Genomic DNA, 26,132 nt, shown 5'->3' on the forward strand with positions numbered 1-26,132 from the left:
AAAAAAAAAAAAAAAAAAAAATGTTAGTTGCCATCATCCATCATCATCAGATTCCCACAGTTAGTCCATAAACTAATACTTTCTTGGGAGACATACCTAATGTCGTTTCCTCATTAGTTACGTAGCACTGTGCTACATGTGCCCCCAGTGTATCTGCTTAACTTCCTTAACACAACTCACAAAAACTTTACTACCCTACTAACCAAGACAAAGGGTATTTTTACTAACCATTACCACTTCAGTCTTGGCAATAACCCACCATAAAAAGCACCACAGAAGTTCAAAATAACTTTCTTCGCTGAATAATAGTACATATACTTACACAATATCCAGAGATTCAGAGGAATCACTTAGAACTGATATTTGAGTAAATAAAAATCTAATTTAAAGAAAATGGTTACTATAGTTCCAATATTTTGTTACACGAACAATTCCAGTCCCTGAGCTTGAATAACCTAAAATTCACCTAATATTCTTCAAAATCAAATAGTTATGGCCATAAATTCACAAGGAATAGTAAAGAGTACAGAGCCACATCTTTGCCTCTTAGGTAGCTTACTAGCTAACAAAGTGTTTCTCATTTGGGGACCCCTGAAAATTATTTTTCCTTTAAAAAAGCCTGTAACTCTACTAAATAAATAAATAAATAAATAAGAACACACGGTGCTTGGTTTTCTGTTCCTGCATTAGTTTGCTGAGGACGATGGCTTCCTGCTCCATCCATGTCCCTGCAAAGGACATGATCTCATTCTTTTTTTGTGGCTGCGTGGTGTCCCATGGTGTATATGTGCCACATTTTCTTTGTCCAGTCTACCATTGATGGCCATTTGGGTTGGTTCCATGTTTTTGCTGTTGTGAATGGTGCTGCAGTGAATATATGCCTGCATGTGTCTTTATAATAGAATGATTTACATTCCCTTGGGTATGTACCCAGTAGTGGGATTGCTGGGTCAAATGGTAGGAGAACGTCATATAATTTCTACATGCCAAGAAACAGTATTCTTCTTTTCATTTGTTTTCCAGTCATTTAGAAATGTAAATACTATTCTCGGCTCTCAGGTTGTAGAAAAACAGGTAGCTAACCGTTTTGTGCTCTTGGGCCAGAGACTGCTGACTCCTGGTTTACAACGAGATGCTATAAGAGTTAATGACTTAATCATTGTAGAAGATATTTCTCTTTATGGAATAAAAAATGTTATGGATGCATAAGTAGCAGTAGGTCTATAGATACGTATTAAATTAGCAAAAGATACCCTTATAATGGTCAGATTCACAAATCATGCCACATCTTCAAGGAAGAGACTGATACGACTTTTGCTAATGGAACTGGTTCTACACGTGCATTTCATTCTGCACAATAAACTCAAGAAACTGAAAAAATAAAATAAATAAATAAGACTGTAACTCAAAGTATAAGAAACACTGCTCTAATTGGAAAAGAAAAAAACCACGGAAATCCCAGTGTTGCCTGGGTGGTTGCGAACAGGTACTACCTCCCAGTTAGGACTCCTGTCTTCACACACAAATGCCCTGATGGACTCTGGCAATACAAGTGTATAGTAAGTGCTTTTAAATATATAACCATCCTTTTATGAGACAGCTGTTTTATCCCTTGTTGGGGGTTCGGGGGAGGAGGAAAGATTCTTTCCAGAACAGGTGTGCGTATGCGTGGGAGGGAGGAGCTGAATGGGGACCAGTGATAACCGGGAGGAGGAAGAGGCACAGAGTATGGTTAACGGGAATGTTCAAGGAGTGCTTTGGCGACTGTGGACAGAGCAATCTGTCCAGGGCACTCAAGTGTTTAAAGAAATGACGAGTTCAGAGGGGCAAGGTGATTTGGGATCTGACTGAGGACTTCAGCTGCAAGGCCGGGGGAAGGAGCTGAACCTTACTCTACCGCTGAAGCTTCTGTTTTCCTTATTTTTAGATCAAGTGATGTGATAGAAGAAACGTTTTAAAAGATTTATCCGGGTGCAAAGTCCAGATGGGCTGGAGGGTGGAGAGACGGATAGGAACAACATAGGTTACTATAAAAGTCCCTGGTGAGATAAGGACCCAAACTAAGATGACATCGTTATAAACATTCCTTTCTCCGAGGGCGTATCCCCTAAAAATTCATAAGCCACCTTTTATTGAAAGTGAACTAATCACTTTCAAAATCTTGTGTCATCTCCATCATATATTTAACCAAGGCTTATAATCTCACGGTTTGGTCACCCCCATGACCAAAACAAACAGACCGACGTTCCTGGTCAATGGATTATTTAGCTCCTCGAGTTGAAACCCTTCATTTTCTGGGCTGGTGACAGCCAGCCGGTTCCCCACACACAAAGGGCGTTAAGTGGAACCCTCGCCCCGACTCCGCGGCGTCCCCGCGGATCCGCCCGCCTCGGGACGGCCACTCGTCTGCGGGGCCCCGACAAAGAGCGCGTAACCTGAGTCTCTGGGGAAGATCCTATTTCGAGCCTGAAGTCCTGTTAAAGTCTGCAATGAGCGCTCTCGGTCCAGCCGGCGACTCCAGGGCGAGACGTGGGCTCCTGGCACGGAGCCAGCCCGCGTGGGCCGAGCGCGAGGGCGCCGGCTGGAGGCCGTGGAGTCCCCGAGGGCCTCCCCTCGCCGTCCTCCGCGCCCGGGCTCCAGGCTTGGTCCGGCAGGGACCTCGCGAAGCGGCCTCAAACCCGGTCCTCCCCTCGCCTCAGCCGCCTGAGGGCCCAAGCGAGGCCCCTGCGCGCCCGCCCAGGCCCAGGCCCGGCTCGGAGCCCACAGGCGCCTTCGCCGCAGCCTCGCCCGGCCCCGCCGCCGGACCCTTGCCCTGCCCGGCCCCGCTCACCCAGAAGATGAGGTTGAGAAAGACCAGCACGGTCTTGGAGGAGGTGATGCCGCACTGGCCCATGGCGCCAGTGGCCCGCGAAGGCCCGGCCCGGAGAGCGGGGCTGCGCTCACCGAGAGAGCGGCAATGGCGGCGGCGCCTTCTCGCTCGGAACTGCACGGTCTGCGCGGCGCTCCCCGCAGCCCCTGCGCCGTCGCGCAGCCCCGACCCCAGCTAGCGCCTAGCTCCTCCGCGCAGCCGCCGCAGTCCCCTCACAGCTCCGGCGCCGCTCCCTGGCAACCGAGTCCCGCCCCCCACGGCCGGCCGCTTCAGCCAATCATCTCTGCGGAGTCTGCAGTGAGGCCACGCCTCTTAAAGGACCCAAGGCCTCAGCCCCTTTTCTTGGCCTCTGGCCGCCCTTGGATGCAGATGCTCCGTGGGGAGGTTCTGGTGGACCAAACCCACTCTCCTCCTATGACTTACGTTTACTATGCCACCCTTACAGATGATTCTGAGTGATTCAGAGCCCTCTGAGTGCTATCTTTCTACCTAGCCCATTCTCCCCTAGGAAGGTTGGAGACACTAATCTCTCCCTGACCAGAGATTCTCCTGATGGGGTTAAAATCTTGGCAGCACTGTTGGTGAGAAGTGCAAAGAACGACAACAAATACTTATGGAGAAACTTATTGTGCCAGGCGCTGGGCTAGCAGAAGAGTCAGAGAGGAGAAAAGGCTGGTGATGGCGTTGGCAAGGCAGAGACATGTTTGGGTGGGTGAGTGGTTGGGAACAAGGTCTATTCCAGGGTAGTAAGTTTTGGACCAAGATTCGCAACGATTACAGAAACATCTCTTTGCATTGCAACATTTCACACTCTTCCCCCAATCTCGAATCCGTCATAGCAGTTAATTATTGCGTGCTTACCAGGTACCAGGCTCCATTAGTTCATTTAACCCCCACCACAACCCTGGATGGAAGGCACTATGGTTATCAGCCTCATTTTACTGATCGGGTAATTGAGGCTTAGAAAAGTTAAGAAGCTCGCCCAGAGCCACACATAGTAAGTGGTCTTGTGCAAAAACCACATCATCAGTCACACAATAAACTGCCTCTGTTTGCTGTCTTTCCTGCCATTATAATCCTACACTCCCTCCTTGACTGCGCCCTTAAGGATATCCATTTACTTGTCTTTAATCAGCTCACTCTCATGCAATCCCCTACTCATCACTTTTCCCAGGCACTCTCAGAAGTACCTGTTCATCTCAGCATCCTGTGCATTTACACCAAGCAGCAGCAACAGCCATTTATTCACTCATCAAACTTGCTGCAAGTGTCACCTCTGTGCCTCACTGTTGTCGGTGGTGGATATTCCACTGTGAGCAAGACACATCCTTCCTTTCCATGGCTTACGTTCGTTCGGGCAGAGGAGGCAGACCATAAACAAACAGCAAGTGGGTATATGACATGAGGTAGTGTTAGGAAACAATTCAGAGGAAAGGAATAGAGTGATGAGAGGAGTCCTCCCTGAGGAGAGAACATTGGAGGGGACCCAAGGGAGGTGAGGGGAACAGCCCAAAGAGGAGAACAGCAAGGACAAAGGTCCTGAGGCAGGAACATGATCACTGTGCTGTAGGAAGGGGAACACAGAGAGCCTAGTGTGCTGGAGGTCAGCAAGGCCAGACCACCACCAGCCTACTATGCCAGGCGCAAGGCTTTGAGCAGACCAGTAACACCATCTAAGTGTTTCAAGTACCATTCTTGCAATACCATGTAGGTCCTAATTAAAATTGTTAAAAAGAAAGAAAAATGATGGGCTCTCAAATACGATTTCCTTTGAATGTCTTCTTGACGCCCCTACCCTCTGTAAATTTCACTCTCTGCTTTACTCTGACTGCTTTTCCCCCTTTCCCAAAACATCTCCTTTGCATTTCTTCATCCTGTCCCTTCATCGTGTCCCTTCTCATTTCCCTGCGGAGGTCTCATCCTGTCCTTGTGCCTTCTCCTTGAGTGGGTCTCAAACCACCCCCTCCACATTAGAATCATCTGGGCCACACAGACAAACTCCATCAGATTCTCTGGGGGTGAGCCTCAGGGAATCAGTTGTTTTTCAAAAACACCCCAGGTGATTCGAATATGCTGTTGGGCCTGCAAACCACAGTTCTGAGTTTACAAGCATGGTCATGCCTCTCTTATCCTAAAAAGAAAAACCTCTCACTTAAAAAGTTCCTAAAGGAATCATCTCATCCAGTGCTTCTCAGACTTGCACACAGATTACCCGAGGATGCAGAGTCCAGGTGGTGGGGGTGCAGCTGGGCCCCTCTTTGTAGCAAGGGGCTGGACTTCTGCCCTTGACTCTTGCTTCCCACTCACTTTTTGTTGTTGTTGAGATGGAGTCTCACTCTGTTGCCCAGGCTGGAGTGCAGTGGTGCAAGCTCCACTCTCTGCAATCTCCACCTCCCAAGTTCAAGCAATTCTCCTGCCTCAGCCTCCTGAGTAGCTGGAATTACAGGTGTCCACCACCATGCCTGGCTAATTTTTGTATTTTTTAGGAGAGACGGGGTTTCACCTTGTTGGTCAGGCTGGTCTTGAACTCCTGACCTCGTGATCCGCCCGCCTCGGCCTCCCAAAGTGCTGGGATTACAGGTGTGAGCCATAGTGCCCGGCCTCACTTTTTGACTCACTGCCATGTGGCACCCCCACAGTGCCACCGATATTGCTCTTGTCAATGTTACCAGTGACTTATCTGCTACCCCTTCTCTGAGGTGGCATATATCATGGTTAAGAGCACAGGTTCAGGGACCAGGTAGCCTAGCTGGGTCCTCACTCTGTTCCTCAGTGTCCCCATCATAGGGAGAAAGTGATGATGACATTCTTCCCTAATTATCATGTGGTTGCTGTGAGAATTAAGTGCATTCATACACATAGAGCTGTCAGAAAAGTACCTGGCACACAGGTGCTTCGTAATCACTGGAGTTTACTATTTCTGAGACCTAGCAGTATTTGGCTCCATTGACTTCTTCGTACTCAGAACTCTCCCTTTCCTTAGCTTCCATAACACCATCGTCTCTTAGTTCACTGTCTGCCTTTGCAGCAGCACCTGTTCCTTGCACCCGTTGGATGTTGGTGTCTCCCAGAGTTCTGGCTCAGGTCTTTTGATTTTCTTAAACAACCTGGGCCAGCTTACCCAGAGCACTGGATTCCGTTGCTATCCATGTGCAGGACTTTCCTGAACCTACAGCTTCAGCCCAGGACTTTCTCTCAATTTCCTACCCGTGTATCCGACTGCCTGCTGTGTTGCTCCAGGTGGATTCATTGATTGATTCAACACATTTATTGGTTACCTACTCTGTGCCTGACCCTATGCCAGGTGCTGGGGGGTGGTTCTAGCAACATAGTGGTTAGACTTGGGTGTGCGATGGCCCCAGGGAGCTTGCAATCCAGAGCAGAGATTCAACACTAATTATGAAATTATTGATCTAATTGCAACTGGGATAAACAATACAAAGGAGACCCTCAGGCTGCTGTGAGAGTTTATAACAGGGACCATACCATAACCTCGTATGGGGTTAACTTATATGTGCGCCAGACCCAGCAGGTCCCAAACTGAACTCATCATTTTCCCTCAACCTGCCTCTCCTCCACCTGTGTTCCTTAGCTTCATGAATAGTCCACCCATCCTTTCACCTGGGCCAAGACTTGGATATTATGACCCACAGTCTCCCTCACTGGCCCTTCTACCCACCAAGAGGATCCTTCTTACTGGAAAATTAGCCTTTCTGGGTAACTCTTGGAAACTCCAAATTCCTACTGACCAGTGCTCAGAAAGTCTGATTTCACCTCCACGGACAAAGTTGCTAAGAAAGAGAGCAACTGAAGGCATGAAGTCCCTCCTAAGGAAACAGACCCACTCTGTCTTACTGCATCTGACAAGCACACCTGTCTGGGGATGATGGGAGGATGGAGCACTTGTGACTTCGCTTACTGACCCCTGGCCTATAACTTGCCCTAATAAACTCTGTTCTTCAGCCCGTACTGTGTGAAGTAAAATTCACTCTGATCCATGTTGTATGACACAAAGAGTCTATCTTTTACCAAAAAAGATAAGGTTTATTCATTTTCTTTCCATTGTAAAAGCAATGTCTGCTTGTGGTGGTTTGTGCCTGTCTTTTTTTTTTTTTTTTTTTTTTTTGAGACAGAGTCTCGCTCTGTCGCCCAGGCTGGAGTGCAGTGGCACGATCTCGGCTCACTGCAAGCTCCACTTCCCAGGGTCACACCATTCTCCTGCCTCAGCCTCCCGATTAGCTGGGACTACAGGCGCCCGCCACCACGCCCAGCTAGTTTTTGCATTTTTAGTAGAGATGGGGTTTCACCGTGTTAGCCAAAATGGTCTTGATCTCCTGACCTCGTGATCTGCCCACCTCGGCCTCCCAAAGTGCTGGGATTACAGGCATGAGCCACCACGCCCGGCCTGGTTTGTGCCTTTCTTAGATCAGCTCCGCAGTATGATTTGGGCCGTTGCAAATAATAATCATAATAACAATGCCTGCTCGTGGTCATTTGTCTTCTTTTGCATTATCCTGCATTGGATTGCCCTACCTGTTTGGGAAGATCCCCATCGTATGAATTGTGGGGGCACCCAGACTGGAGCCTGACAGTCTTTCTCCCTGCACTCAGGCAGCTAGAACATGGCCATGTGATGGACGTTGGCAAGTCAGATGATCCTGCCCAGAAATCTGGACCTTCAGAGAGTGACGCAAAGACACAGGGACAGTAAAAGAGAGTGTTTACAGTGGCAGTGCAGGCATTGAGTCTGGCAGCAGCGCTGGCTGTGTATGCCGGGGTGGCAGTGCCGGCAGCAGCCTCCTAACCACACCATGCCTGTGGTTTGACTTTGGCTGAGATCCCTCCTGCTAAACCTTCCTCAGCTTTCAGCATTCCAAAGGATGCTGGAACTACCTAATGTTCTTACAATAAATCCTTTCCTGCTCAAGGTAGCTGGAGTCTATTTCTGTAATTTATCGTCAAGAATCCTGACGAATACAATGATTGTTAAAGAAAATCAGAAAATTCCAAAAGTAGAAGAAAGAAAATGTTCATTTCTCTACATTCAGAAAAAAAAACCATGAACAATTTCTCCCAGTCTTTTACTATGTACACATTTCAATATAATTGTAGTTATATGATTTTATAAAACTTTATATACTCTAACCTGATTGAAAAAGTGTTGTCTGCTTTCAAAGTTTACATATATCCATTACAGAAAATTTGAGTCTACAACGAGAACAACCCAGAGATAACTATTATTAATAATCTGGCGTATTTCCTTAAAACTTTTCTGTGTGTTTTTAGAGAATACACTGATTACTCTGAATTTTTATGTGTGGTTAACTGAGACATTTTAACAGTTCCTAGATAAAAGATGACACAAAGAGGTGATGGGGTTGGGTAATACCTTCAATTTGCATCGTGTATTACTCTTTACCAATTAAAAAGCCTTAATAGATTCTGGCCTTTAAAGAGGCAGAAAATCATTATGCAAGTTTCTTGGCAGTGAAAATGTATATCGTGCTGCCCCTCACAACTCCACTTCTACTGACAAAATACAGAAGACCTTTTGTTCAGCTATTTTCCTGGCACCGTGTCCCAAGCTCTTTAAAAGTCTGTCTCTTATTGGCAAGTGCTGGAACACAATAGGAGTCATTATTGTTTTTCGTGTCATCAAACATGGCAAAGATGTCGCATGAATTGTGGGATGAATTATGTAGCTTGGGAAGCACTTTTCCAGGAACTGGGAAAGGAGTGGAACAGACACACAGCTAACAGGCTGAGTCAGTGGGGTGGCAAAGAGCATGGGTCCTGGGACCAACTGCTGAGATTTCACTCTTGGTTCTTACTCCTCAGGTAATCTTAGCAAAGTTACTTTAGACTCTCCGGGCCTCAGTTTCCTCATCTGTAAAATGAGGAATAATATTTGCTAGTATAGAATGACCACAGTGGCTCACCCGTATAATCCTAGCACTTTGGGAGGCCAAGGAGGGCGGATCACCTGAAGTCAGGAGTTCAAGACCAGCTTGACTAATATAGTGAAACCCCATCTCTACTAAAAATACCAAAAAATTAGCCAGGCATGGTGGTGCATGCCTATAATCCCAGCTACTCGGGAGGCTGAGGTAGGAGAATCACTTGATCCTGGGAGGCGGAGGTTGCAGTGAGCCAAGAGGGTGCCATTGTACTCCAGCCTGGGTGACAAAAGTGAAACTCTGTCTCAAAAAAAAATATGTGTGTGTATATATATGTATATATACACACACACGTATATACACACACATATATATGTAAACATATGTGTATATACACACACATATATACATATACACAGATGTATATACACATACACACATATGCCTATATACACACATTTACACATATATACACACATATGCACATATATATGTACACACACACACACACATATATATATTTGCTAGTATAGCGATCCCTCTTATCCTCAGGGGTAAGTTGCAAGCCCCCCAGTGGGTGCCTGAAGCCAAGGACAGTAGGGAGCCCTATGTCTATTGTGTTTTTCATCTAATTACCAAGAGGGCTACTGAGTGACCAATGGGTGGGTGGTGTATACAGCGAGGGTTCACTGGACAAAGGGAGGATTCACACCCTGGGCAGGAGGGTGAGAGATTTAATCATGCTACTCTGAATGGTGCAAAATTTAAAACGTATTGTTTACTTTTGGAATTTTCCATTTTAACATTTTCAACCCGTAGTTTACCGTGGGTTTCTGAAACCATGGAAAGTGCAACTGCGGATAAGAGAAGACTGCTGTATTTTCTTCAAAATGGGAGTAGTGATAAGAATACTACTGATTTCCACCGGGCGCAGCGGCCCACGCCTGTAATACCAGCACTTTGGGAGACCGAGGCCGCGGGTCACAAGGTCATGAGATCAAGACCATCCTGGCTAAACAGTGAAACCCCGTCTCTACTAAGAATACAGAAAAAAAAAAAAAATAGCAGGACTAATGGTGGTGGGCGCCTCTAGTCCCAGCTAATCGGGAGACTGAGGCAGGAGAATGGCCTGAACCCAGGAGGCGGAGTTTGCAGTGAGCCGAGATTGCACCACTGCACTCCAGCCTGGGCGACAGAGCGAGACTCCGTCTCAAAAAAAAAAAAAAAAAAGAATAATACTGATTTCACAGAGTGCATTTAATCCGAAAGGATTACATGAGAAAACAAATACAAAGTAGTCAGGTCTACTGCTCAGCAGCACATGACACAGAGGGCAGCCAGGTCACTGAGTTTGAGAAGCCTTAGAAGTCCTTTATGTCACAATTTGCCACTTCCTACTTTTTTTTTTTTTGAGACGGAGTCTTGCTGTCACCCAGGCTGGAGTGCAATGGCGCGATCTTGGCTCACTGCAACCTCCAGCTCCCGGGTTCAAGCGATCCTTCTGCCTCAGCCTCCTGAGTAGCTGGGACTACAGGCATGCGCCACCATGCCCTGATAATTTTTTGTATTTTTAGTAGAGACGGGGTTTCACCGTGTTAGCCAGGATGGTCTCTATCTCCTGACCTCTTCCTCCCAAAGTGTTGGGATTACAGGCGTGAGGCACCTCGCTCAACTCCTACTTTTTTAAATTAAAATTCTTACTGGATGAAAACATACATACTCAGAAAAGTACACAAACCATAAATGCATAGATTCACTGTTACAAAGTGAGAGCAATTGTGAAACCACCACCAAGATGAAGAAATAGAGGGTGGCCAGCACCCCAGAAACCTTCTCTCCTGGGCCCTTGCCGTAGTTACTTCCCAGCAAGAGCCACCACTATCCTGACTCCTAACACCAGATCAATTTTATCTGCTTTTGAACTTTTATGAATAAAATCTTACATATGAATGAATTATGAAGAGTCATGATCTTTTTTCTGTGTTTAGCATCTTTCACTCCACATCATATTTACGGGATTCATGTATGTTGTTGCATGATGTAGAAGTGTATTCATTTCTTGTGAATATTCGTATTCAATTGTATAATTATAGCACAATGAACTTATTTATTCTATAGTTGAGGGACATTTGGATTATTTGCAGTGTTTGTTTGTTTTTTGTTTGTTTTTTGAGGCAGAGTTTCGCTCTTGTTGCCCAGGCTGGAGTGCAATGGTGCAATCTCGGTTCACCGCAACCTCCATCTCCTGGGTTCTAGTGATTCTCCTGCCTCAGCCTCCCGAGTAGCTGGGATTATAGGCATGTGCCACCATGCCAGCTAATTTTGTATTTTTAGTAGAGACGGGATTTCACCATGTTGGCCAGGTTGGTCTCGAACTCCCGATCTCAGGTGATCTACTCCGCCCCCCAGCCTCCCAAAATGCTGGGATTACAGGTGTAAGCCACCATGCCCAGCCAGTTGTTTGCAGTTTTTTAAGGCTATTTAGAGTAGTGCTGCTACGAATATTCTTGAGTCCTCCCTCCAATACATGAATGTGATATACCCTCTCACCCTTTATTTAGGTCTTCTTTAATTTCTCTCAGTAATGTAGTATGTAGTTTTATGTATCTTTTATTAGATTTATTTCTAGGTATGTCTTGCTTTGATGTTATTGTAAATGGTCTCATTTTTAGAATTTCACTTTCTAATTGTTTGTAGCTATTAGTAGAAATACTACTGTTTTTGGCTGGGTGTGGTGGCTCACGCCTGTAATCCCAGCATTTTGGGAGGCCGAGGTGGGCGGATCACCTGAGGACAGGAGTTCGAGACGAGCCTGACCAACATGGCAAAACCCTGTCTCTACTAAAAATACAAAAATTAGCTGGGTATGGTGGTGGGCGCCTGTAATCCCAACTACTCAGGAGGCTAAGGCAGGAGAATCTCTTGAATCCAGGAGGAGGAGGTTGCAGTGAGCTGAGATTGTGCCATTGCACTCCAGCTTGGGTGACAGAGGAAGACTCTGTCTCAAAAAAAAAAAAAAAAAAAAAAATTAAAATAAAGAAATACTACTGTTTTTAGAGATGGAGTCTCACTATGTTGCCCCAGCTGGAGGACACTATTCACAGGCATGATTGTAGTGCACTGTAACCTTGAGCTCCTGGGCTCAAACGATCCTCCTGCCTCAGCTCCCAAGCACTGGGACTATAGGCACATGCCACTGTGCCAGGCTTTATCTGTAGATTAAAAAAAAAATTCCTATGTATATAATCATGTTGCCTATGCATAATAGCAACTTTATTTCTTTTTTTCCAATACATAAGACATAATATTTTTATTTTTTTTTCCTGCCCTATTGCACTGGTAAAATCCAAGCACAATGTTGAATGTAAGTAGAAATAGCATGTCTTCTTGATTTATTTCTAGTATCAGAAGAAAACATTCAATATTTCACCACTCAATGTGATGTTTGCTATAGGGCTTTTACAATGCCTTTATAAGATTATTTTAAAATTACTTGTTTGCTAAGAAGTTTTTTTATTTTAAACCATGAATGAGTATTGAATTCTATCAAATACTTCTTCTGCAGAGTGAGACTCTGTCAAAAAAAAAAAAAAAAAAAAGAAAAACAAAAATCCCTCCTTGCAGGGATATAGACACATTCAACAGGATCTCAGCTGAACTGCCTACTAAAGCAAAAATTCTTCTGTAGAAAGACCACCTGACTTTAATGAATGGCCCTGTAACCTGAGGGGAGAAAGGAGAGAAAAGAAAGGCACTTTGGGGTCCCTTAAAAGAGGAGGTGACCAGCCAAGCATGTTGGCTCACGCCTGTAATTCCAATACCTTGAGGCCAAGGTGGGCTGATCACTTGAGGTCAGGAGTTCGAGACCAGCCTGGCCAACATGGTGAAACCTTGTCTCTACTAAAAATACCAAAAAAAAAAAAAAAAAAAAAAAATTATCTGGGCATGGTGATGGGTGCCTGTAATCCTAGCTACTTGGGAGGCTGAGGCAGGAGAATTGCTTGAACCTGGGACACAGAGGTTCCAGTGAGCTGAGATTGTGCCACTGTTCTCCAGCCTGGGCAACAGAGTGAGACTCCATCTTGAAAAAGAAAAAGAAATGTGGAAGAAGGAGAAAAGAATAGATGGGAAGTGTTATTCCAAGAGGGAGGCCCAGGGAGCCCTAATGGCCAAGGTGGGGCACAAATCCACTGGGCACTGGGGATCAAGTAGAGGCAGGGGAGTGAAGGGCACTGCCCAGGGGCCAGGGAAGCCTGAAGTTTGGGTTGGAGACAGAGGCAGGGGGTAGAGACCCCTTCCCCACATCACCAGTTGCCAGTGACTGTACCAGGGTCTAGGAATCCAGATAGGGCTATTTGAGACATTGTGTGTCCACCAGAGCCCAGGGAGAGAGCTGAACTGTGCCTCCCACATGGCCCCGGATGTGCTGAGGGAAAGGGAAATTGCCTGTCCTGGGCCCACATCCCTGGGTGCTGCCCGAATGAAGGCCATGGGTGAGGGAGGACCCTCAGGAGCAGGGAACAGAGGTGGGCCCAGCAGTACTGGGGACAGGTAGAGACGGGGGAGGTGCAAGGGAGGTTCTGACAATGTTTGTGTTTTCACAGCTGCCAACTCGGGGTGGGGGAGCAATTGCTGGGTGAGAGAAAATAAGCTGAGCAACCTGAGCTGGTTGAGAAACTTGTTTCTGAACCTCACAGGGAGGAGTTGGGGGAAGCTGAGGAGTTGCCCAGGCCAGCAGGCCTTGTAGAAGATAACGGTGATGGACTTTTATCCCTGCCATGACCAAGCCCTAGGCCAGGCGCCTCCTGACTCCTGCAGACACCAGTTGAAGCTTCCTCTACTCAGTTCTCCCCAACAGCAGACAGATCAGAAGCAGCTCTGGATACTGCTGCACTTTCGTCTCACGTGAAGTCTCTGGGGCTCATCTCACCCTTTGGGGGGTCAGCTGGCTTCCAATGAATTGACCTTTTGCCTCAAGGGTTCCCAGAGAGACAGTCTCCTGCTTTGGGTTCCCACTTTGCTTAGGTAGGGTTTATACAATGTAGGATCTTCTCTTTCTCCAGAGTTTCAACCCCAAGGCCGGGGAAGTCCCCTAGCAGCTGCTCTTTACTCTTGTCTGAGCACAGACCCATTCTCCTGTCACTCCTGTATGTCTCTCTTTCATCTCCCAGCTCCTGGAGAGCACCCACTCCCTCCCTCCCACATGTGACTTACAGTAGACTAGACTGTACACCTCCAAGCATTGTTGTGGGGAGGAAAAGAAGACTTTTGGAATTTTGGAAATACTGAAATTCCCTAACAAAATTTCTCTTCAGCCTATGGTATCTCTAGTGCAAGGAGCCCAGGACATAATAATTTCAGTGGAATTTAAAATGCATCATTTCAGAGCCAGGCGTGGTGGCTCACACCTCTAATTCCCAGCACTTTGGGAGGTGCAGATGAGAGGATTGCTTGAGGGCAGAAGTTCAAGACTGTACCCTATCTCTACAAAACAAGACAAAAATACATCATTTCATGATATGGAAAGGTCTCTAGGATTGTTAAGTGAAAAAATGCAAGGCACAATGGATGCTTCTTTTTCAAGGAACACAAATAAATGCTCCCTTTGGGCAAGGAGGGTAGAGTAAGAAAATACACCGGGTCGGGGCACGGTGGCTCACACGTATAATCCCACCACTTTGGGAGGCCGAGGCAGGAGGATCACTTGAGGTCAGGAATTCAAGACCAGCCTGGCCAACATCGTGAAACCCCATGTCTACTAAAAATACAAAAATTAGCTGGGCGTGGTTTTAGCCGGGCGTGGTTGCATACGACTTTTATCACAGCTACTCGGGAGGCTGAGGCAGGAGAATCGCTGAAATTCCTCAACAAAATTTCCCCAACAAAATTGAACCCAGGGGGTGGAGGCTGCAGTGAGCTGAGATCACGCCACTGCACTCCAGCCTGGGTGACAGAGCAAGACTCTGTCTCAAAAAAAAAAAAAAAAAAAAAAGAGAGGGAGAGAAACTATATTGGTATTTGCTTATATCTGCATCAAGAAATGCTGGAAAAGACAGACCAGAAATGAATAAAAGTGGTTACTCACGGGGGACTAAAGAATAGGGTGTCTGGTAACTGGAGTGGGAATGAGACCTCCTAAGGTATTCCTTTTCATTTGGCTTTGATTTATGAACCATATAAATATAACCCATCGTTTTAAAATAAAAATAAATTAATTCTATAATGTCTACATTGAAGGGCACAAAAAGGCTCTCATGGGACTCCGCGGGGGAAGTGTGTTAATGCACAGACACAGGGACTGCTAAGGCTCATGGGAATGGGAAACTTACAGGGCGGCGGCTGCCTCTGGGGGCCTCCTCGCTTTGGTCCGTGCCTCTGCGCCTCTGCCAGCGGGCTCCGCATTTGCATCCGTCCCGGCTTCTCTCCGATCACTCAGGCTTGCCACCTACTCAGTCGGCTTTGCTCAGACTGGATTGGCTCTCCTGGATCGGGTGTGACCCAATCAGCTGCGGCCATGGGGACGTGGTTACTCTGGGCTCTCAGGGCTGCCTGGCACCCGTCTCCCGCTTCCTGGGCTGTGGGTGGGGACAGGAAGACAATCATAGGCTTGCTTGATCCAGGCTGTTGCTGGATGCGTCACTCAAAGGTTGGAGTAAAGATCCAGCCTGCAATGGGGACCCCTAGACATGAGGGAGCAGATGGAAGGTTCTTGGGTGCCTGAAGGAGAAAGGCAAACCAGACGGCTGAGTCAGGCATCCGTCCCAAATTGCTGTATGACCTGGCTTCTCCTCTTGGCCTCCGTTTCTCATTTGTGGAAAGGGGATTGGGCTGGATGATACTCCGAAGTCCCGTCCATCTCTAAAGTGGGAGAAGCAAAGTTCAGCAAAAAAGCACCGAACTAGGAGTCCAGAGACCTGACTTCAGGTGCCTCTTCCCCGACTCCTAATTAGACCACGTGACCTCCGTAAGCCTCAGTTTCCTCCACCAGAGCATGGGGATAACACTCCCTGCTCACTGCTATGAGAGTTAAATAAACTCCTGTGCACCAAGCGTCCTGTCGACTGTCCTGTGGGTGTAGAATGGTGAATATAAAGGCCATCACCTCTATGAAATGGGGATGTGACCGCCTTCCCTGCCCCCTGTCAGGATGACTATGGGCTCAGGTGAGGCAGTATTACCCTGGTGGAGGGATTGAGCACTGGACTGGGACACCAGAGAGCTGGGCTCTGTCATTTGCCAACTGTGTGACCCTGGCCTAGGGTTCTTCCTCCCTGGGCCTGCACTTTTTCTCTGTGGAGTGGGAATGACAAGGCCTGCCTGACAGGGTTGTAGCGAGAAGATGAGAAGGTGAGTGTGAGGGTTGTTGTGTGAACTGTGGAGTGCTCTGTGGTGACAGGAATGATGAATGGGACTGTACCCTGGTTCCCCAGTTCCCACTCTGGCAGCCCAAGCAAAAGGAGGATAAAGTGTGATGTTAATTAAGTTCAGTGACATCCCCCTCCAAAGCCCTGGGAGGGGTACTAGCAATGTATTTACATGGTTCTAATGTTTCTGTAAAACCTATAGGAGTAAAACGTTTCGACTGCAATCAGTGAAGATCACTGTCTCTTCCACTCCAACTCTGGTGTCATATTTCCACACATGTTGGATGGTTTGGAACGGCCATGGGCATTTTGGGGATCTGACTAAAGGGAAGTTGAGTCAAAGACATACTTATTTGGCTTAGTGGGATCTATTTATGTGGCTTACAGTGTATAGTTATTACTAGCCATTCTGGTTCAGGAATGGTTTCCAGGAACACTCCTCTTATCCACCAATACTCACCATGCTGACTCACCCATCATTGTGACATGATGCGGGGCCAGACGCCATATTGAAATATGAATGTCACTCCCACTTCTGGCAGTTTGTGGAAGAGAAACAAAGTTTGAAATGTACAAATCCAGAAGTTAGTCTGTAGAAAATTCTTACACTATCAGAACATGGGACTCATTTCTCATGCATGCCAGTCAAAATGAAAGATCTCTCTTGTCAGGAATATATGCAATAATATAGCATACACCATGACATGTGTGCCACACATTAGTTTCTCTTTAATGAGATTCATGCAAAATAAAATTGATCTGAATTCCATTGTTAGGCCAGGCACAGTGGCTCATGCTTGTAATCCTAGCAATTTGGGAGGCCAAGGTGGGAGGATCACTTGAGCCCAGGAGTTTGAGACCAGCTTGGGCAACATGGTGAAACCCTCTCTCTACAAAAAATACAAAAATTAGCCAGGTGTGGTGGTGTGTGCCTGTGGTCCCAGCTATCTGGGTAGCTGAGGCAGGAGGATCGCTTGAGCCTGAAAGTCAAGGCTGTGGTGAGCCGTGATAGCACCACTGCACTCCAGCCTGGGCAACAGAGAGAGAGCCTGTCTCAAAAAAAAAAAAAAAAAGAAAGAAAAAAGAAATAAAGAAAGAAAAAGAAAATTCACTGCTTATAGTGAGTGCTTGAGTGTTACAGCAGTTCTACAAGCAGCAAGTACTTCTGTGTGGGAAGTTAGATGTTTTATGCACCCCAATATATGGAATCACATCTTGGTGTAACTGATGCATCTTGTCCTGATAAAGTCTGGCAGTTCCGGATGAAATGGCACATGAAATTGCCACCGACACAGCAAGACAGCCTGAAGAAAGAAGAGTTCCTGTGACAAAACTCCTACACATGCTCATCAATAAGTACAGTGTATGTAACATAAGAGTAATTTTATTACACAATTATGTAGCTCAAAGCACTGTAGCAGCAATTTAAGAATGCATCTGAATTGCTCTCCTTAATGAGCACCATCAATTCAGAGTATTTAAGGTTGGTCCTCAACACAAGAAAACTTGAAAACCCTGAAATCTTACAGCTCATTTATAAAATAAATTTGATAAAGGTTTCCCTCAACTTGACAACAATCCTAAAAGTGTACACGACTTTACCAGTAAGTCATGAAGCCAAAATAGATTTTTGTAAACTATCACTAATCAAGTAACAAATTAGTTAACCATACCACAGCAAGCAGTGAATTATCTTTCTATTCTCTCTATAGAAAATGGCAGCACAAAAGTACTGTCATATGAAAAAGCAGACAAAAGATATGTAGCAAAAATGAAGGGGAAATAAAGGTATTACAAATGTTTACTAAGCACTGAATAAAAAATATACTGCTATGGGGGGATTTAATAATATTTGTAGTATCAACTTTTCTGATTTGTAGGGGTTTTTTTTTTGTCTCATTCCAAGTAACTATTCATGTTTGTACCTAATATGGTCTTTTTAAAATTATTTATTTATTTTTTATTTTTTTAGACGGGGTCTCGCTTTGTCACCCAGGCTGGAGTGCAGTGATGTGATCTCAGCTCACTGCAACCTCAGTCTCCCAGGTTCAAGCGCGATTCTCGTGCCCCAGGCTCCCGAGTAGCTGGGATTACAGGCATGCACCAACACACCCAGCTAATTTTTGTATTTTTAGTAGGGACAGGGTTTCACCATGTTGACCAGGCTGGTCTCAAACTCCTGGCCTCAAGCGATCCACCTACCTTGACCTACCAAAATGCCGGGATTAGCGGCGTGAGCCACCACGCCCAGCTGTTAATTTTGTCTTTATGATTTTTATTATTTTCCTTAAGGAAGACCTCCAAATTGTACACAGTTGGGGCCCACAAAACTTGCATCTGCTGTGGCCTGAGGGGCTTCAGTGATTCACACTCCCCAGAAGACCCTTCTAATACTCCAGGCCCTCCTGCTCTCTCCTTTGGCTCCTGTGGGTGAGACACCCCCATCTCTCAACAGAGTGCACTGCAGCTGGCACTGCCATGGATCTGAGCCATGCCCAGCCCTAGGCCCCTGTGCAGGGGACAGCAGCAGGCACCTCCCTGGAGGAATGAGCCTGGCCTTGGGAGATCCCGCCCTCCCACTCACTCCTGCAACCAGGCTTCCTAACACTGGCCTTGCTGCTCTCACACCTTCTCTGGCTGCTCAACTCCTCCAGGACAAAAACGGTTGGGCATTTAAGGCCCTTCTGGGTCTGGTTTTATTTTACATTGATAATAGGTTTTTTTGTTTTTATTTTCTGAGAAACAGTTTTGCTCTTGTCGCCCAGGCTAGAGTGCAATGGTGTGATTTCAGCTCACTGCAACCTCTGTCTCCCTGGTTCCAACGATTCTCCTGCCTCAGGCTTTTCAGTAGCTGGGATTACAGGTGCGTGCCACCATGCTCGGCTAATTTTTGTATTTTCAGTAGAGATGGGATTTCATCATGTTGACCAGGCTGGTCTCGAACTCCTGACCTCAGGTGATCCACCCACCTCAGCCTCCCAAAGTGCTGGGATTCGGGTGTGAGTCACCGCGACTGACTGAAGATAGGTTTTAAAAATTAGATTTTCTTTCAGAATAAAGCTGATAAACAAGAGAGCAATCTGGTATCTGGCCACCACAGTAAATTCTTGACTTTTAAAAATACTGACACATAGTAATTGTACATATTTGTGGGGTACAGTGTGATGTTTCCATAACGCACACATTGTGTGATGACCAAATCAGGGTAGTTTGCATATCCATCACCTCTAACATTTATTATTTTTTGCACTACAGTAAATCTCTTAATGATTTCTATTTTCTTTTCTGTTGATTGGGAAGACAAACATGTTATCTGCAAATAGCCACATGGTTTATTCTTTACCAACATTTAGACTTCTGGATCAGTCAGAGGTTTTGTTCGTAAACAGCAGAAATCAACTCTACTTAAACTAACATGGGAAGGCTATTGGGAGAATCAAACTCTGGGAAGGCAAAATAACCAAGGTTTTATTACAGTTCCACCTTCTTTCTGTGACTTAGCACTCCTCCCTCAGAAGGTGCAGCCTAACATCTGAAAATATCTTCACTGCTTTTCTCAGTTACTGATATGGCTTGCATGTTCCCTCCAAATCTCATGTCGAGATGTAATTCCCATTGCTGGAGGTGGGGCCTGCTGGGAGGTGTTTGGATCAGGGGGCAGATACCCCATGGCTTGGTGCTGTCCTCGAGACAGTGAGTTCCAGGGAGATCTGGTTGTTGGTTCTTGCCACGTGAGATATTTGTTCCCTCTGTGCCTTCCACCATGAGCAAAAGCTCCCTGAGGCCTCCCCAGAAGCAGATGTCAGTGTTATGCTTCCTGTACAGCCTGCAGAACCATGAGCCAATTAAATCTCTTTTCTTTATAAATTTCCCACTCTCAGGTATTTTGTAGCAGTGCAAGAACAGCCTAATACAGTTACTCTGTACAGCTCCAAGTCCAGTATTTCTGAGTGAGATCCATTCCTTCTCTAATTCTGTCCCACTCCTGTCTCAATATTCTGCAAACAATGTACACAATAGTGGATTAAAGGGAAAGACAAAATAAATTTATTAAAATATATAAATATACCCATGGCACTGCAAGGAAGAACATATAGGCTCTATATGGTTGTGGTTAGGATGTGTGATCTCCCTCCTCATTTATTCCATGTTTCCTTTGCCCTCCGCCCACACCTTTGGTGGCAGGCATTCTTTACTGGTAGGGTGACCTAGACCATTATTCCTGAGGGGCTAAGCCCTGGTGCCCTTGCCTAAATAGGTTTGTTGTACCTTCTTCCATGTTGACCACTGTATACAGCAGGACGAGCAGACAGGACAGAGGGTTCCTGGAGGTCAAACTCACTTCTTCATGCTCCCATTGCAGTAACCTCCCCATTACCTTCGAGAGTCTAAATCAATGCTGTCCAATAGAACCTTCTGCAGGGATGGAAATGTTCCATAGCTGCTCTGGCTAATATGGTAGCCAGGAGCCACATGCGGATACAGATCACTTGAAAGGTGGCTAGTGTGTCTAAGGAACTGAACTTCTAATTTTGTTTAATTCAAGCTAATTTAAATATGATAGCCACGTGTGGCTAGTGGCCACAGTATTGGGCAGCACGGATCTAAATCAGTCATTGAAGCCAAAGCCTTGACCTGTCTTTGGGCCTCTTCGTTCAGTACCATGGAGAGCCCGTAGTGGTGGGCTGCCAGTATTAACTTCCTGTTTAGGCAGCCATTATGTTTTGCTCACATTGAAGTTTTACTCCTTTGGATATCAAAACCTCTAAACCAGCAAGTGCAGAGCTGTGGGAACAAGTGCATTTATTGAAAAGGGGTTATTTGGCTTAATAGTGAAGGGCACCATTCCCACATCCATGCTTTGGTGCCAAGATTGCTGTGATCACTATAAATTGGTTGCTGGTTGTGCTCACATACCAAATGCTGGAGGACAGTGTTCCAAACTCACAAAATGTTGTCTACCAGGGTGCTGGGACTGATCCTTTTTTTTTTTTTTTTTTTTTTTTTTTGAGACAGAGTCTTGCTCTGTCACCTAGGCTGGAGTGCAGTGGCGCGATCTCAGCTCACTGCAACCTCCACCTCCTGGGTTCAAGTCATTCTCCTGCCCCAGCCTCCTGAGTAGCTGGGTGTGCAGGCGTGCACTACCATGCCTGGCTAATTGTTTGTGTTTTTAGTAGAGACAGGGTTTCGTCATGTTGCCCAGGTTGGTCTCAAACTCCTGAGCTCAGACAATCTGCCCACCTCAGCCTCCCAAAGTGTTAGCATTACAAGTGTGAGCCACTGGACTCAGCTGAGACTGACCCTTTAACAGTCCATTGTACTCTTCTATAGGGCCAGCTGCTCCTACATGTATGAAAAGACCAGTGAATCCCAGGACTATCAACAGCTCCACTTCTTTGGATGTACACCTGATCCTTGGGCAGAAACAGTGTTGTATGGGTTGCTATGATGGAGTGGAGGACATTATTCAGGCCACTGATGGTGGTGTTGATGGAAACACAATAAAGAGAGGATGCATATTCAACTCCAATATGAGTAGTTATTCCAGTGACGTCAAGTTCGTGCCCCTCCACGATGGAAGGAGCCCCAGTAAAACTAACTTTCCATCAAGTAGCTAACTGGTCCTCCTCACTGTGGTATAATATCAGATTTGCAGAACTGGTCTCTACTGCTGTTAGACCGTCATTGGTGCCAGTGGCTGCTTCAGTTTTGGAGAGGCCTTTAGGTCCTTACTTGGATAGGTGGCTGCCGCCTCCAAAACTACTTTATTCCTGAGTGGACACAAGGGTGACCGAGGAAAGAGACTTAGAGACATTTACTCATCCACTGGGTGGGTCATCTTGCCCACCTGATTGTTCAGAACTTGCTCCACAGTGAGGACATTTTGGAGAGAATCCATGTGACACACAAATACTCATTGCCGCTGGGTCAGTTCTGAGCTATCCATGCACATTCTCTTCCCCATACCACCCTGTTTCATCTTGTTCTGCTCCATCTTGTTCTGGAGTCCTTGTTTGTCCAGCAAAACCACGACCTACTGCCCATGAGCCAGTGTAGATCTATATCTCAGGCCATCTGGCCTTTGGGGAAAGTGTTCAAGATGTAACACTCTAAATTCCACTCCTGAGAGGATTTGTTCTCCACACTGTCTTTTGTGACCACTTCTGAGTGGGAGAGTAACACTGTAGCTGTGCACTTTTACTGGACCAGTTGGGGTAAACTCTACTCAATTATTATCTTCTTCTGTCAAATGGCCACAAGGAAGCCCTGAAGCCACAGATGTGGAGCATAGTTTGAGTGAGAGGAGGACAGGAAATACCCCACAGCTGTGTTTGGGTGACAGGCCACCCATGTGCCCAAGTGAACACTGCTTGGTGCTTCCAGTGGCAACAATGGCAGTGTGTGCCCCAGCCTTCCTGCTTGGAACTGTAATTCCCACGTGTGTGTTTTGTGTATCAGATTTTGGTATGCCAGACTTGTGAAAGAGTGTTTTTCCATCTTTATATTCTATATAGTTTAATAAGATTATCAGTGTGTTGAAAGTTTGTCAGATTTTGCCTTCAGTCATCTAGGTATTTACATATTTTGGTCGGTAGACCCTGAACGATCTTTTCAATTTCTTCTCTAGTAACTGGGCCACTCAGGTTTTGTTGTTGTTGTTATTGCTGTTGTTTTTTGAGACGGAGTCTTGCTCTGTCACTCAGGCTGGAGTGCAGTGGCACAATCTCGGCTCACTGCAACGTCTGCCTCCCATGTTCAAGTGATTCTCCTGCCTCAGCCTCCCGTGTAGCTGGGATTACAGGAGGGATTACAGGAGCACACCATCACACCCGGCAAATTTTTGTATTTTTAGTAGAGACAGGGTTTCACCATGTTGGCCAGGCTGGTTGCGAACTCCTCACCTCAGGTGATCCACCCATCTTGGCCTCCCAAAGTGTTGGAATTACAGGCATGAGACACCGCGCCCATCCATCACTCAGGTTTTTAATCTCTTTTTTTTTTTTTTTTTTTTTTTTTGAGACGGAGTCTCGCTCTGTCGCCCAAGCTGGAGTGCAGTGGCCGGATCTCAGCTCACTGCAAGCTCCACCTCCCGGGTTCACGCCATTCTCCTGCCTCAGCCTCCCGAGTAGCTGGGACTACAGGCGCCTGCCACCTCGCCCGGCTAGTTTTTTGTGCTTTTAGTAGAGATGGGGTTTCACCGTGTTAGCCAGGATGGTCTCGATCTCCTGACCTCGTGATCCGCCCACCTCGGCCTCCCAAAGTGCTGGGATTACAGGCTTGAGCCACCGCGCCCGGCCTCAGGTTTTTAATCTCTTATTGAGCCTATTTGGTAATTTACATATTTCTAGAAATATATCCATTTTTATCCATAATACCTGCTTTATCTACATTTTCAAATTTTGGAATTTACACATATTATTTGCTTATAATCTACACAATTGCCTCTGTATTTGCAGTTGTGTAATCCATCTTGCCTTTACTAATGATAAATATTTGTGTTTTCTCTTTTTTCTTAGACGCAATACAGTCTAATCAAAGCTTAATTTTATCAGTTCTACTTTATTTTCCTAAATCATTAATTTAAGTATTTTCATGTTTTTGTTTTGTTTTGTTTTGAGACAGAGCCTCACTGTGTTGCCCAGGCTGGAGTGCCGTGATGCGACCTGGGTTCCCTGCAACCTCCACCTTCCAGGTTCAAGCGATTCTCCTGCCTCAGCCTCCCAAGTAGCTGGGATTACAGGTGCCCACCACCACACCTGGCTAATTTTTTTATTTTTAGTAGCGATGGGGTTTCACCATCTTGGCCAGGCTGGTCTTGATCTCCTGATCTCGTGATCCACCTGCCTCGGCCTCCCAAAGTGCTGGGATTATAGGCATGAGCCACTGTGCCTGGCCTAATTTATATATTTTCTTTTGAAATTTCCTTTTCTTTTCTGAGAGTAGTTTATTGTACCTTTCCAGCTTCTTGAATTGAATATTCAGGGCATTCCACTCCCCCACCGCTCCCCCAAATTCTTACCATTGTCAATTTGAATGTAAGCTCTACAAAAATAATCTCTCTTTCTTTCTGTTCAATCCCCAGCATCTAGAGCAGTGCTGGCCTATAATAGGCACTCAGAAAATATTTGTGGAATGAATGAGTTATTGACTTTACACATAAGAGTTTAAGACTATGACCACTGCTCTGAGAAAATCTTTAGTCTTATTAGCTAGTTTTTAATATTTCAGTTACTAACAATGATATTCTCATTGTTAATAATAATTTCTGACAATCTGTGATTTTTTTTTGTAGAGATGGGGTGTCACCATGTTGCCTAGGCTGGTCTCGAACTCCTAGCCTCAAGTGATCCTCCAGCCTTGGCCTCCTGAAGTGCTGGGATTACAAGTGTGAGCCACCATGCCTGGCCTCAATTTTTATCTTTTAATTTAACTTGAGCTGTGGAGAAATGTTGGAAAATTTGTAAGTGGTTAGACCTGGGGTGAAGGTATTATCTGTCTGTTGTTAATTTCTAGATTGATTACATTGTGATCAGGAAATGTGGTTCATTTCATATGATTTCTACTTTTTGGTTACTGAGTTTTTTGTGGACCTGGTATGTGGTCAGTTTTTGTCATTGTTCCATGAGAATTTGAAAAGAAAACAGGTAGTCTGCTTTGAGAGTACACACAAAGCTTATTACATTTGATATTCAAACCTTCTCTTTACTCAATCTGAGTCTGAGCAAGTTATGATAAATCCTGCCACTGAGACAATCGCTGGGTAAAAGACCTCTTCATTTCACATCTTCTTGGCACACTGTATTTTATTTGAAAAAAAAAAAAAAGTTCTTTATTTTGTTTAATGTATCTTGCCTTGAATTCTACTTTGTCTGATATAAGCATATCCTATCTTGCTTTCTTTATGTCAGCATTTGCCTGAGATATCTTAGCTAGGCCTTCCATGTGACTCTTGTCGTTTTGAGTGAGTATTTTGTAATTGGTATATAGCTGGAGTTTTGTAAGTCTGCGTATGAGTGCATACAAGAATATGTGGGTGCCTGCCCAGTATTAGGGTCTTTCTCATTAAATAGAGGTACTTAGCTAAGTCACAGCTATCCTGCAACAAGGACATGTTTGGCCTTCCTGCCATTTTATTCATTGTTTGTTACCATTCATTTTTGACTGACTTTTTCTAGTCTTTTTGGACTAGTTTTCTATAAGAAGATTGTATGGAGGGCCAGGTGTGATGGCTCACACCTGTAATCCCAGCACTTTCAGAGGCCAAGGTGGGAGGATCACTGGAGCCCAAGAGTTTCAGACCAGCCTGGCCAACATGGGGAAACCCCATCTCTACCAAAAACACAAAAATTAGCTGGGCGTGTGCGCCTGTAATCCCAGCTACTTGGGAGGCTGAGGCAAAAGAATTTCTTGAACCCTGGATGTGGAGGCTGCAGTGAGTCGAGATCGTGCCAGTGCACTCCAGCCTGGGCCACAGAGTGAGGCTCCATCTAAGACGGAAAGAAAGAAAGAGAGAAAGAGAGAAAGGAAGGAGGGAGGGAGGGAGGGAAAAAAGAGGAAGGGAGGAAGGGAGGAAGGGAGGAAGGAAGGAACGAAGGAAAAAAGAAAATGAAAGATTGTATGGAGGAGGAGCCAGAGGCCAAAGCAGTGAGTTGAGCTAGCGTGCAACTTACATTTGAGCTTTGTCTTGTGATACTTTCTGTAGTAGACTGAATAACAGCCCCAAGATATCAAGCCCTAATCCCTGGAACCTGTGAATGTTACCTTAAATGGCAAAGATTTTTGCATATGTGGTTAAATTAAGGATCCTGAGATGGAGAAATTATTCTGGATTATCTGGCTGAGCCCTAAATGCAATCATGAGTGTTCTAATGAGAAAGAGGCAGAAGCAGATTTGACACACACACAGGAGAGAGGAGGGCAATATGACCACTGAGGCAGAGATTGGAGTGGTGTGGACACAGGCTAAGGAGTGTTGGCAGCCCTTGGAAATTGCAAGAGGGA

The 26,132-nt window shown here is 45.7% G+C and overlaps 1 protein-coding gene across 3 annotated transcripts in view; it reads right to left on the bottom strand.

Moving 5' to 3' along the window:
- The window catches only part of TSPAN3 (tetraspanin 3), a 26,154-nt gene extending 22,987 nt beyond the window's left edge, over nt 1–3,167 (bottom strand). For all 3 annotated transcript variants that reach the window (XM_017870388.1, XM_017870380.1, XM_017870379.1), the window contains exon 1: nt 2,831–3,167. In XM_017870388.1, coding sequence (XP_017725877.1) covers nt 2,831–2,893 — 63 coding nt within the window. In that variant the 5' untranslated portion in view covers nt 2,894–3,167. The remainder of the gene's footprint in view (nt 1–2,830) is intronic.
- Nucleotides 3,168–26,132: the final 22,965 nt, after the last annotated feature.

This window comes from Rhinopithecus bieti, unplaced genomic scaffold (assembly GCF_001698545.2).
Source record: "Rhinopithecus bieti isolate Rb0 unplaced genomic scaffold, ASM169854v2 scaffold_662, whole genome shotgun sequence".
Taxonomy (NCBI): domain Eukaryota; kingdom Metazoa; phylum Chordata; class Mammalia; order Primates; family Cercopithecidae; genus Rhinopithecus; species Rhinopithecus bieti.